This window comes from Euphorbia lathyris, chromosome 4 (assembly GCF_963576675.1).
Source record: "Euphorbia lathyris chromosome 4, ddEupLath1.1, whole genome shotgun sequence".
Classification (NCBI taxonomy): Eukaryota; Viridiplantae; Streptophyta; class Magnoliopsida; order Malpighiales; family Euphorbiaceae; genus Euphorbia; species Euphorbia lathyris.
The window spans coordinates 28,506,183-28,521,043 of record NC_088913.1 but is presented as its reverse complement, the minus strand read 5'-3'; the positions used below and the strand labels follow the sequence as shown (position 1 = coordinate 28,521,043).

The following is a 14,861-nucleotide window of genomic DNA, read 5'->3' as shown; positions in this document are numbered from 1 at the left end:
CAAGCTCAGAAGTTATGTTCTTGTCTAGTTATCTTTTCAAGGAAACGTCTTTCATAATCACTAAATTTATGCAAATTATAGAATATCTTTCGCTCTTATTCCAGATTGAATCATTTAATCCTCCCTGGAATTTAATTCTGCAAAAAGAAGAACCCAAGTCAGATGGCATTACGGGAAGAAGAATAAAATGTTTCTCTTGTAAGATGATGAGAATGACAACAATGTTATCTGAATATAAAATAGTATTATTCTTATTAGTAAAGAAAGGGTAATCATATGTTGTACATTGAACCCCAATCAATAACATATCACAAAAGTCTCTAATTTCTCTTCTAATTTTTTTGAAAGGTTATCTTCTAATTAATAAAGCTAACTTGTTTGGCTTCCATTCACAGTCAAAATTAAATTAAAGCAGCTTATGTACATGCTTCACCTATATGCCTACATGGTCAATTTCAATTCTCATGTGATCATCAAAGATCTTTCTGCAATACCTAATTGCTTTAGACATGGATAAGTTGGTCCAAAACAGCTGCTTCTGAAAATATACATGACTTGTGAGCCACAGTTTTCATGCACCTGTTTGGCAGTTGCTACACCTACACATGAACTTCAACTTTGATTTTACACTTGAAACAACATACACACATGAAATGCCCCCGCATAAGCCAAAGATTAATCACATCTATTTCACAGTTATCAAATCGGGTCCAACTTCAAGTGTCTTATACACACACATGCACATGTCTAGCCTTCATAAGAAAGATTCCACAACTCTGCCAGCTTTCACAAACTATGCCTGTAGCTTTTATTTCATTTGTTGACTATCAAACATAACTAAACATGCCCACATCTCTTACAAACTATATCACATGCTTTTGCTTCCCATTTATATCTACTGGGACCTCCATTGCTTCTTCCTTTGCAAATATAAAGTCATAACCTTTGCCTTCCACACCATCTCAACATTAGCATTCACCATTCCAAAAGTCTACAATCTGAAATTTCATCCTTCACTTGTCCTCTTAAAAACATTTCCATTTCATTCAGTTGTAGAAAAGCAAGATGATCAGTGCCAAGAAGCTCCTCAAATTAGCAAGGAAATGGCAGAAACTCGTTGCAATGAAGCGAAAAAGAATCACATTGCCACGAACTGATGGAGTTGCAGAAACCAGCAGCTGTAGCACATCAACAAAAGTAGAGAAGGGTCATTTTGTCGTGTACTCTGCAGATCATAAACGTTTTGTGCTTCCTTTGCAATACCTTAACAATGAAATTATGAGAGAGTTATTCAACATGGCTGAAGAAGAGTTTGGATTGGGTAGCGATGGACCTCTCACATTACCATGTGAAGCAGAAGTTATGAAATACGCAATTGCTTTGATCAAGCAAAAGGTTAATAGAGATGTGGAAAAAGCATTATTGACTTCCATAGCTAGCAGTTGCTCAACTTTCCATCTGCAGCATCAATCAACACTCCAGCAATTACCACTTTGTAGCTTCTGAATAGTTAGAATTAGATCTATAGTAAAATAATTACAATTGTACATTAATATAGTTCATCAAGAATCTTGAGAAATTTTTGCCGATATCTACTTATAATCTCTCTACCATAATCACCATATTTGTGCAAATTGAGAATCTCTAATCACATAAATATTCTCTCTGTCACTTATGTTTAAATCATTATCCTCTCCTCCCATGACATTTGATCTTTCCAAAGGCTACAGCCAGATTTGACATGCCAAAAAATATACCATAGAATAGTTTAGTATAAGCTGCTGGAAGTCATCGTAAGGAAATGAGGTTGAGGTTTAAGTGTGAATTGTCTAATTCAAAATAGGGTTGAGGTTTAAGTGTGAATTTGGGGGTTGATTTACAGAAACTGGCAAGGAGAGGTTCATTGTTGTTCAATGACGACTGCAAAGACTTTCAGTATAGGTAGCTCCTCAACTTTAACTTCAAGACTAAATATAAAATTGGCAAAAAACACCTTGAAGCCCTGATCGACTTAAAATTGTCTCTTCCATTTCAACAAATTAAGCTCAGAGAACTGTTAATCTTTACTCAGACTGTTTTGAGCATCTTTTTATACATGGAAATTTCCTTAGGACCCCATTTGCACTAGTTTTGCCGCCCTGATCTTTTAACAGTTCAAATTACTGTCACAACAAGTCTTACATTTAGTTTACTGTAATGAATTGTTTGAGAGTGAAGCTTATGAATTGAATTAATGAGTTGCTCGAGCAAAGCTCGTGAACAAGTTCATTAACAAGCTCGTGATCAATGAGGTCGTTAACAAGCTCGTGAAAAGGTTGTTAACAAGCTCGCGAAAAGCTCGTAAGCAGCTCATGAACAAAATATTGAGTTCGACCTTATAAATTTTCTGACAAGCCGAGCATGAGTGGGCCAATCGATTACAGCTGTACCCGCATCCCTAGTTAGTATATATTTAACTATGCATTGTTAGTAAGTATATAATAATTTGGAATCTCTTCACATTATAAAGTAGCACCAAGTAAATATATATAATCAATTTCAGATGCATAAGATAAAATTGATATTGATATTGGATTAGTACAGTAAAATAAATATTACAATGGTAAAGAAAGAGTTAACTGTAGTCAAACACAAAGCATTTATCATCACAAAAAAGGCTCTACAAACTATATTATCTACAGTGTCAATTCCCATGTCTATAACTCAAAGATCTGAGAATGGATGAAAGTGTATATTATAGCATCCCTTACCTAATTGATTTAGACACAGATAAGTTCAAAATGGGCCCAACTTCTACTTCTTTTATCACCATTTTTACACTTAAAAGAACACATAAAATGCCTTCATAAGCCAAAGATATAGGGTCCAACTTCAAGTGTCTTAAACACACACACATGATAAGAAAGCTTCCATAAATAATTCAGTAGTTGGCGTCTAGCTTTCATTTCATTTATTGATTATCAAACATAACCAAACATACCCACCTCCATCACATGCTTTTGTTTCCCACAAATGATTCAGCAGCTTCTTATATAAACTCAGCCTAATGCCTTCGCCTTCAACACCATTACAAGTTTCCAACATTAGCATTCAGCACTCCAAAACTCTACAATCTCCTTCACTTGTCCTCTTAAAAACAATTCCATCCCATTCAGCTGTAGAAAAGCAAGATGATCAAGATCAGTGCCAAGAAGCTCCTCAAATTAACAAGGAAATGGCAGAAGTTTGCTGCACACAACAGAAAAAGAATTACATTACCACGAACTGCTGGAATAGCAGAAACTACCAGCTGTAGCACGACAACAAAAGTAGACAAGGGTCATTTTGTTGTGTATTCTGCAGATCATAAACGTTTTGTGCTTCCTTTACAATATCTTAACAATGAAATTATGAGAGAGTTATTTAACATGGCAGAAGATGAGTTCGGATTGTGTAGCGATGGACCTCTCACATTACCATGTGAAGCAGAGGTTATGGAATACGCAATTGTTTTAATCAAACAAAAGGTTAATAAAGATGTACAAAAAGCATTGTTGACTTCCATAGCTAGCAGTTGCTTCCATCTGCAGCATCAATCAACACTCCAGCAATTACCAATTTGTAGCTTCTGATAATTACAATTAGATCTGTGATACAAAAACATACAATTGTACATTAATATAGTTCATCAAGAATCTTAAAACTTTTTTTTGCCAATATCTACTTATAATCTCTCTATCATAATCACCATATTTGTGCAAATTTAGAATCTCTAATCACATAAATTTCTTTATGTTACTTCAGTTTATATCATTAACCTCTCCTGCCATGATATTGGTCTCCCAAAGGCTATAACGAGATTAAAATGTTTGTTGTCTTAGTGATATAGTTACAAATAACCTATCAAAATGTTAACAATGGGATTAAAATCAGATATCTATTGAATATGGCGGAAGAAAGGCAGGGATTGCAGGGCAAACCGGATCTGACTTTACTGTGTGATGCAGAGAGCTGATAGAGTCTGTAATTGCTTCGATCAAGCAAAATGTCCCTTTTGATGTAAACAGAGCACTGTCACGTCCATATCAAGCAGGTGTTCATCTCCGGTATCAAAACCAATTCATCAAATACCAATTTGCAGCTTCTGAAGAGTTACTGCTATATATATATATATATATATATATATATATATATATATATGTGCATATATATTAAAAAAAGCACACAGTAAATTCATAACTTAGGTCAACAAGCTCAGAAGTTCAGTTCTTGTCTAGTTATCTTCTCAAGGGAACGTCTTTCACAATCACTAAATTTATGCAAATTATAGAATATCTTTCGCTCTTATTCCAGATTGAATAATTTAATCCTCCCTGGAATTTAATCCTACAAAAAGAAGAACCCGTCAGATGGCATTACGAGAAGAAGAATAAAATGTTTCTCTTGTAAGATGATGAGAATGAAAACAATGTTATCTGAATATAGTATTAATCTTATTAGTAAAGAAAGGTGAATGATATGTAGTCCATTGAACCCCAATCACAAAAGTCTCTAATTTCTCTTCTAATTTTTTTTGAAAGCTTATCTTCTAATTAATAAAGCTAACTTGTTTGGCTTCTATTCATAGTCAAAATTAAATAAAAGCAGCTTACGTGCATGTGATCATCAAAGATCTTTCTGCAATACCTAATTGCTTTAGACATGGATAAGTTGGTCCCAAACAGCTGCTTCTGAAAACATACATGACTTGTGAGCCACAGTTTTCGTGCACCTGTTTGGCAGTTGCTACACCTACACATGAACTTCAACTTCTGATTTTACACTTCAAACAACACAAACACACATGAAATCCCGAAGATTCATCACATCTATTTCACAGTTATCAAACATATCGGGTCCAACTTCAAGTGTCTTATACACACATGCACATGTCTAGGCTTCATAAGAAAGATTCCACAACTCTGCCAGCTTTAGCCTTCATTTCATTTGTTGACTATCAAACATAACTAAACATGCCCACCTCTCTTTCAAACTATATCACATGCTTTTGCTTCCCATTTATATCTACTGGGACCTCCATTGCTTCTTCCTCTGCAAATATAAATTCATAACCTTTGCCTTCCACACCATATCAGCATTAGCATTCAGCATTCCAAAAGTATACAATCTGAAATTTCATCCTTCACTTGTCCACTTAAAAACATTTCCATTTCATTCAGTTGTAGAAAAGCAAGATGATCAGTGCCAAGAAGCTCCTGAAATTAGCAAGGAAATGGCAGAAACTTGTTGCAATAAAGCGAAAAAGAATCACATTGCCACGAACTGATGGAGTTGCAGAAACCAGCAGCTGCAGCACATCAACAAAAGTAGAGAAGGGTCATTTTGTAGTGTACTCTGCAGATCATGAACGTTTTGTGCTTCCGTTGCAATATCTTAACAATGAAATCATGAGAGAGTTATTCAACTTGGCTGAAGAAGAGTTCGGATTGGATAGCGATGGACCTCTCACATTACCATGTGAAGCAGAAGTTATGAAGTACGCAATTGCTTTGATCAAGAAAAAGGTTAATAGAGATGTGGAAAAAGCATTATTGACTTCCATAGCTAGCAGATGCTCAGCTTTCCATCTGCAACATCAATCAACACTCCAGCAATTACCACTTTGTAGCTTCTGAATAGTTACAATTAGATCTATAGTAAAAAAATTACAATTGTACATTAATATAGTTCATCAAGAATCTTCAGAAATTTTTGCCGATATCTACTTATAATCTCTCTATCATAACCACCATATTTGTGCAAATTGAGAATCTCTAATGACATAAATATTCTCTATGTCACTTCAGTTTAAATCATTACCCTCTCCTCCCATGACATTTGATCTTTCCAAAGGCTATAACCAGATTTGACATGCCAAAAGATATTCCATAGAATAGTTTAGTATAAGCTGCTGCTGATTAACTAAGCAATCTATATGGAAATGATAGAGCTATTGAAAGAGGGCAGTATGCATTATTGAGGGGAATTTGATGAGATATTGAAGCTAAAGCCACCATAATTAACAATCCAACAGTGTAATAGAGTTCAATAAGTGAAAGGAATCCCCCTTTTGAACTCATTTTCCCTAACTACAATTAGAGCAAAGCACGGAACTGGGGTATTGGTATTGGATGTTGAAGGAAAGAGATGGTCCAAATGGACTAGACCATAACAATGTTTTCAATGTCATTATCCCTTTATATATATTCAGAATAGAAGTTAAAGCTTCAATAGCCACAGACAAGCAAATGTTGTTTTGTGCTATATATGTTCTTGATGGAACCTATTGAATGTATCAATGTTCACTACAACTAGTTTCTATAGATCCAGAGAAAGAATTAGTTACATAACACAAACAGAATCCTTGCAAATTAGAATTAAGTTACTTGTGTTATGCTACCAGCGGTGTTCTATGCTATTGCACCAACTCTATGTTACAATACAGCCATGAGGACTTTCAGTTGAAAATTTTAACTTCTATACCCACTAACAAGCAATTACACAACAATCCATCCACAACTTAATCAACAAAACGGAAACTAAGTCTTAGTAATTTCAAATTACAACAAATGCTGAAAACATCAAGTAAAAACAATGTACTCAAGTACCAGCCTGATTCCGGGTCATAGTTACGTCAAGAATTTTACATCAGAATCTGTTGATTATGAACCCTTACTAGCCACACAGAAATCTCCTAGTTCATTCGAATAAGGAATCACATACTTTTTCATAAAATTTGCATCGGTCATCTGACAAAATGCGGCGAAACTAAGTTTTTTCTTAAGCAAATTCTTATTCTGAAGGGCCTTAAGCACTCGTATCCGGGGCTTCAACCTCTTCTCCACACTGCGAGTAAGCAACACTGGGTTGCTAATGATTTCAGAGATGCCCAAATCAACACTAAGCAACAGCTGTGTTACCTCCTTAATCTTTCTTTCTGATACAGCAAATGCTCCAGGATATACCCGAAAGACATACAATATATTCTGCTCCGAAAAGCCCAAATCCCTAAAGAGTTTCAACTTCAGCTCCCAAGTCCCTATACTCATAGAATTCATCACCCTTACAGCATAAAGAAACATCTTGGATTTCCTATCAACACCTATCTCATCAACTCTTTGAACAAAACCCTTTAACTTCTCTTGATTGACGAGAAAAAGCAACGAAACCGACGAACATAGGTACCAATCTGCAAGGAGCAAACCCCACAACTCTTCAAGTATTCTATGTTAGGCACAAATGTCCTATCTAAATCATGATGGAGAAATCACCCACACCCAGGCCTCCTTAACAACCTACAAATATCAGCATTAGGTCCCAAAACATTCTTTAACCCTAAAATAGACAGCCGAAGCCCATCAGCACTTCTACGCAATAACGATGGAGAAGCAGATATAATATCAGCAAAATCAGTGGAGTGAAATCTCAAGTCCTGAAAAACCTTGATTTTAGGCTTAATAGTTCTCTCAAGATTAGCAGAAAGAGCCCAGGGTCCATTTTGGACAAAAGCTTCTATGTGATTCTTAGAAAACCCAGTTTCTTTAAGGAAGTTGAGAACAGAATCAGCATTTTGGGGTTTCTTGATGTATTTGGTAGATGAGGATGATGAAACATTTGAAGCGCATTCCGGGGAGAAGTTGTGATGATTAACTAAGTAATCGAATATTGAGATTACGGGTGTTGAAGTGGAGAAGGAAACCAGAGATATATGTGCAAAGATTGGAAAATTATGGAGATAATGATTACTGTTAGAAAAGGGTATTCTGCATATCCAGGAAGGCATTTCTCTCGGGACAATTTAATGGGAGATTGAAGCTAAAGCCACCAAAATCGACATTCCAAGAATATTGAAAAATCAGAGAAAGTAAAATTAATGTGATACCTGGAACTGGAAGACAGTCATTTGTTGTTTCTCGAAGATTAAATACTTCATGTGACTTAGCCGGAGAGAGAAATTGGAGAATTCTAGAGAGAGAATACGGTAGAAGAAATGAGAGTGCCCTAAACTTTTGTAAATCACTCTACATGACAAGTCAGGTTTGTAGTTTGCAACTCATCAATACTACAATAAACAACCAGCTACATGAACAAGCACTTTAGTTTGATGAAGTTTCACATGATTTCAATTTGGTGAACTGATGTGGAACAATTTCAGCAAGTTTTCACAACTTTTGATCACATTTCACCAAGTTTCAATTTTGGTGAAGCTCATAGGAAATTTAATGAAAGTGTTTTATCAAGAACATGTTTCCTAACCAATTTCTAACACTTACAATTGTTGTTAAACTCAGCCTCATTTTCCCACCCCTAGCCCCGTGAAAGACGAAAATGCCCTTTCATGGGTTTTGAGAGGGGAATTGCTATTTTTTTTGCCAATCCGACACGTGGGCGTGTGGCCATCACGCCTCACCTCGCGGTCGGACGTGATAGCCTCACGCCTCACTGTGTGGTAGGACGTGATAGCCTCACGCCTGACCGCAAGGTCGGGCATGTGGCTGTTACGTCCGACTACGCGGTGAGGCGTGATGGCCACACGCCAGCGTGTCGGATTGGCAAAAAAAAATAGTTTTTTTATCCCGTAAATAGTTCGTTAAACTCGTAAATAGGCCGTTAAACCCATAAATAGTCCGTTAAACCCGTAACTACAGAATTGTACTTAAAACCAAAAAATAATATAAGTTAATTAATAAATATTATTAATCACAACATATAAAACTAATATAATCTAGTCCAAGCCTCTCTCCTTTCAGCGTATAGATTCTCCAAGTGACGAACACTCTGATGACAAAATAATCGCCATTGGGTGGCAATGGGAGGCACTGGAAACGCAGGATGTAAATAAAGACGTATGTAGTGATGATAACTCCCCAAATGACAAATCACAATCTCTCGCTCTGGTGGTCTTCCATCGTCCGAACGCATCGGCAGTATAGTGCAACATCCTAATTGTTCTGTAGTAAAGAGGAAAATTACTGCGTTCAATACAGATGCAGCAGCAAATAAGTCATCCGGACTCACCATCCAGTGGGACTCACCACAACCCGCTCCTGCCCATTTAATACGTGTGAGGGCAGCATCAAATCCGTTCCCGTATACTGGCGCATACATATCACAGTTTGCCCGCATCTCATTCTCTATGAGCACTCTCATCAGCTTCCACTCCTCTTGGTTATAAATGATGGCATCGGCTAAAACACGAAATCCACAGTTACCATCTGCTACAACATCATGGAATCTAGTAATAAATGGTACGATGAGACGTTGAACCCGATGTAAATGGTGGTAACTGGCGATATCCGCATCAAATCCGACTGAAAATATTAATATATGAAATTTATCAATAAAAATATATTTACTTTAACTTCAACATATATATAAATGAAATAAAATATACCCGGCATCTGGCTGTTATGCACAGATGAGGATGAAGAACGGCCTCGACTACGACTACTCCTCGAACCTGAGGACCGTGCTCGACCTCGTGGTGACTGACTGTACTCCCATGCACTCGGATTTCGTTTTGTTGATGAATTTCCCTTTGGTCTACCCCTAACAGTGTCTTTGACCTCAGGTTCTTTAAAGCCACTTTGTTCCGGGTTTATCTGATCATGAATCATCATCGATATGCTACGCACCATTGAAGGATCTAATTTTTCAACCTTTTCCACAAGAGATTGAAAAAATCGGTGATCCTCAGACCCGTCAGCATATACTGGAGCAGTAACTGGTATGTCACTCAACCCTTCAAACGCAAGAGATCTCCAAAAAGGATGGATGCGGTCAACACGGACCGATTCATTTGTGTCAATATATGTTTTAAGCTCACATGCACACGGAATGCCATAAGTCATGGGCAACACGCATCCGCATTCACTTACCACATCCATACTTAATCCCTGCATACGCTTGAGCTCATCATTTAGCAGTAATGTGAAACGTGTAAGTCGAGATACGCGAAAGGTTCTCCACAGTGATTCACCGCAGATCTTCTTCTCGAGTCCTCGAGTGAGTATCTGATTATATACAATGAAGGATTACAAAACTAATGTATTAAATTTTAAAAGATTAAAGCAAATAACAGAATAAATGTCTTACTTGATCGCCTCGATCTGAGCCTCAATGTCATTGTGCACCTTCGCCCACACTGTATCAAGTGCACCAGTAGATGAATTCAACCACTGTTTCAACTGTGCATGTGAACTCTCCACTCGACAGGTTGTGGTGTTTCCTAAGTGCAACACCTTGTTCGTCCATGCTCGACAAAACTTCTCTTTATACACTAGCCACATGGTCTCCACATACTGAATCACACCAGGCCAGTTGCCAGTAGTATTCTTCATGGCTACCACTGCCGCCTCATATTCAGCTTCTGTCGGGGCTTCAATTATACGTTTCCATTTGGAATTCTTAAAAATTTCACCAAACTTCTTCATTCCACTCAACTTGCCAACTCTATCCTCTACATCTTTATTAATAATCCATGTGCACAATGAATGATGAGAATGAGGAAATACCTCACGAACCGGCCGCATCAGTCCTAACTCCCGGTCTGTAGCAATGGCTGTCGGATGCACATCAGGTTGGAGCAAAAGCTTCAATTTTTGTAACACCCACATGTAACTACCCTCGGTTTCATCCTTCATGATTGCATAGGCGATCAAGAAGTTTTTGTTTGAAGGCGTCATTCCAATGATTTCAAAGAATGGCATCTTATACTTGTTTGTTTTATATGTTGAATCCATACCAACAAACAAGTAATAAGATCGGAACAGTGTGATCGATGTTGGATGTGCCATAAATAAGTGAGTCACGACATTGCTGCCCGGCACCGCTTGCGTCCAATGTATATAGTCCTTATCTATAGCAAGCCGATAAAACTGACCGATTACATCCCGACCCTCAAAGCTCTCAGTCCTGATTTTCTCCCTGTAGTTATAGATATGTCTTTGTGTCGGGCAATCCTCCGGATGTTTTTCTTTGATTGCAGCAAAAATAGCACAAGGCTTAGCTTGAGCTGAACTCATTTCACGAACAAGTTTTTTGGAAGCTGGGCTTAGTCCGCTCATCTGTCTGTAGCCCTGACGATATACAGCCAACTGATGATAGTGCTGTCCTCTATCTCCAGGAATCCCATTCACCACCCAACCGCCCAATTCAGCGATTTCCATAACCTTTATCTAGAATTTGCAACCACAGTACTTTGTTTTTGTATTCTTCCATAGTATAACATCCATATCCACATCATTTTTCCTTTTATAATTCTTAACACCACGAGCACATTTAACCAATATCCACTTTGACTTGCACCCCGTCTTGTGCGATGCTGTGGTTAACTCAAACCCGATCCCAATTGCCGTCTGTTTTGCCCAGTTAACAGCTTCATGATATGTTTGAAATGTTTGTTTGGGAAAAAACTGCGAGCTGTAATCTATGCCGTTTCCGTCAAATTCTTCCCACGAAACCTCCTGTAAATGATTAATAACGAACATTACATTCCAAAACGTGACATTTCTACAACGTTTCGGTGTCTAAACCCGAAAAACAGCCACAAATATGCTCGGGCGTGTGAGCATCACGCCCCACCTCATGGTGGGGCGTATGAACATCATGCCTCACCTCATGGTGGGGCGTGCGGCTATCACGTCCCACCACATGGTGGGGCGTGATACTCATACGCCCCACCATGTGGTGGGGCGTGATGCTCACACGCCCGAGTGCCGAACCAGAATTTTTTTCCCAAATCAAATTACAGAAATGCAAGGAAGTTAAATCGGAAAAATACCTCGAATTCAGACGTAGCGTCACTCCCGTCTACTCTCGGTGATAACGAATTGTCTTCCATCAAACGTGTTGTCTTTGATTCGGATGAAAATGTATTTGGGAGACTTTGAGAGACTTTGGGAGGGATTCAAATTTTCAGTTTTTTTTCAAAGGGTGGTTAGGTCTTTTTCGGGGGCTGGAAGTGTGAATATGGGGCTGGGTTTAGTAACCCACCACTTAAAATTAGCATACCTGAGTTGTATTCCAATTCAGACTTTGTTATCCAAATTACATTTTATTACAAAAATATACCTGAATTAATGATAACCGGATAATTCAGTACAGACACTAACGGTCAAACCTAAATATTGACCAATTTTAATTAAAATTTGAAACCCACAAACACTCAAATAACATAAAAATTACAATATTATCATCTCCTTCATTCTTTTTCCTCATCTTCTTCCTCTCTTCTATTTCTTCTCTCCAATTTTTTCTCTCTCCCAAATTTTAATTAAAATTTATTTTCAGAAAAAAAATTGAAGAAACAAATATGTTTCTCTCTCCTCAAATATGTTTCTCTCTCTTTCTCATTTATGGCTATTCTCTCAATTTCTCTCTCCTCAAATATGTTTCTCTCTATTACTACTATTGGAAATGCCACATCATGCACCTTGTATTCAACTCGATTATCATCAGAATCGTCGTTTTCCTCTTCATAATTAATTAATTATCCATTCCTCGTGTGAAAATATTTGAAAAGAAAGGAAGCAAGTCCAAGAGGGAAACGAACTGCAATCAGATTGAAGAGTTGAGAAAAAGAGCACGCTGACGGAGGGACTGCTCATTATTGAAAGATTTGGACTGCTCATCGTTAATCCTCTTCCTCTATATTGTCGCTCGATTCATCAACCGTGGAATTCATCGATATATATTTTTTTCTAACTTGTCAATGTTATAAGTAAAATTGACCCTGGTTGTTAACGTTATGGATAAAATTATACTATTTTAGATGTTAAAAGTAAAATTGCTCGTGATTTTAAAAGTTAGGGGTATTTTTACACATTGGTCATGTTAGGTGAAGAGCTTTTTGGGGTAAAATTAGAGTTTTGAGCTACTTTAGAGGTTTTGACTAGTCAAACCTCTAATAGTGGTATTTGGCGAGGATATGTTTAAAAGAGCTTATTGGATTTAAAAAGCTAATTTTGAAAAAGTTGGTTTTAATTTAAGGGAGTGTTTGGTTAGGTAAACTTAGACTATGGAATAGGAGTGAGAGTAAATTATTCCATTTGTTAATGTTTGGTTAACCAAATATAGCTTGGGAATTAGAATCACATTCCCCCAACTTTGACAATTATGCATTCCCTCCACTTTTCCTTTCAATCAAATTTCATTCTCATTCCTAATGATTTATAAAAAAAACAATTAAAAATATAACATATCCATTTTTACTAGAGGTGGCAAAATGACACACGACCCGATTACACGACACGAACACGACACGGATTTTTAGTGTTAGTGTTGAGCTTAATAGGTAATAGGTCATTTTTGGGTTGACACGAAATTGACACGCTAATTTTTGGGTTGGGTTAGTGTTGATATGTGAACCCGAAAACGACACGAAATGACACGGATATTGAAAATTATTGTTATATTCTCTCGTGTTTTTTTATGTCATTTTATTAATAAAGATAATAAAATTATAATTATTAATTGCAAATATTGATTTGAATTTCTTAAATTGGTATAAACACATTACATGACCCTCTAACATGATATTATCGAACTTTTTGATAATTATTGTTAACATACTAATCTAAAAATGATATAACATGTTTAAAAACAGTACCATATCTTCTTATATTTTTAAGAGTTATTATTAATATATATGCATTACATGTAACCCGAAAATACGACACGAAATCGACACTAACCCGAATAGGTTAACACGACTTTGACACGAACGTTTTTGGGTTGGGTTTGGGTTTACTCTTTGTGACACGAACCCGAAATGACACGACACGAACACGACTCGAACACGACAATTGCCAGGTCTAATTTTTATCCAACATATACCCACCACTATTTTACCAACCCGAATTCCCAACATATCCACCTTATAATTTATATAATATATAAATATATTATGTGCAAATGTAGTTTCATGTACTAGTTTATAATACAACCTTTTTGTACAGTAAAAAAAGTTATCATCAACAAATAATTAATTTAGTTTTCTAGATGATATAAATTTTTGTATATTTTTTAATTTAATTGAAGTTATAATTATTATTATTTACTAAATTATTTTTAATAAATTTTGTATGCATTTTGATTCCGATCATTAACGAACCAAACAGCTTCAAAGAGAATCTCATTTCTATTCCAGATTGAACCAAACATATTGAATAAATAGTCATTCTGATTCTGATTACGCCACATTCCGTTTCCGTTTCCGTTTCCGATTCCGAAGTTTAAACCAAACACACCCTAAGAGATTTTTTAATTAGCTTATTAAAAGATATTTTTATCCCTAATTACTACTATTTAACCTCAAATAAAATAGAGAAAATTACAAAACTAGCACCTCTTAAGGGGTTAGTTTACTTTTCTAGCTCATTTTCAAAAACTAACCAAAACTAACATATTTCAACAAATAAATTCCAAGTTTGCCCTCGTCACTAACACTCCGCTCTCTAACACTTCGATCTTCCATCTCTCTAACCTAACACCCTGTTATCTCTCTCTCTAACTTACTGGCGATTCATTGTGCGATTCCGACGATTTCATCCGGCGAATCTCTCTAACTTCGAGTGGACATGGCGAGAACACGAAGCTCAGACAACGAATCGAATTCAGAAGGAAGGACGAAAAAGAGGGTAAATAACTTGACTTTACATTTGCGATTCTCTCTTGTATTGTATTTACATTTGTTGGGTTCTTGTATTGTATGTATATTTGTTGGGTTTGAGAAGGAATCTTTCGTTTTGCTTACTTCTTCTGGTGTTAGGGTTTATTTGGGTTTACAGTTGCCGATATCGATAAACCATCCATTCCTTGTTTGTTTATCTTCTATCTTCGTG

At 36.6% G+C, this 14,861-nt stretch overlaps 1 protein-coding gene and 1 pseudogene across 1 annotated transcript; both read left to right on the top strand.

Annotated features, from left to right (window-relative positions):
* Positions 1-1,065: 1,065 nt before the first annotated feature.
* LOC136227111 (auxin-responsive protein SAUR62-like) lies at positions 1,066-3,667 on the top strand (annotated as a pseudogene).
* Positions 3,668-5,213: 1,546 nt separating this feature from the next.
* LOC136225831 (auxin-responsive protein SAUR62-like) lies at positions 5,214-6,668 on the top strand. Its single transcript, XM_066013948.1, has one exon. It carries the CDS (start codon positions 5,214-5,216, stop codon positions 5,652-5,654), a length of 441 nt encoding a protein of 146 aa, XP_065870020.1. The 3' UTR covers positions 5,655-6,668.
* Positions 6,669-14,861: the final 8,193 nt, after the last annotated feature.

Bases quoted from the DNA above. Each gene is read 5' to 3' on its own strand.
- LOC136225831 (XM_066013948.1), top strand. From the start codon at position 5,214: ATGATCAGTGCCAAGAAGCTCCTGAAATTAGCAAGGAAATGGCAGAAA.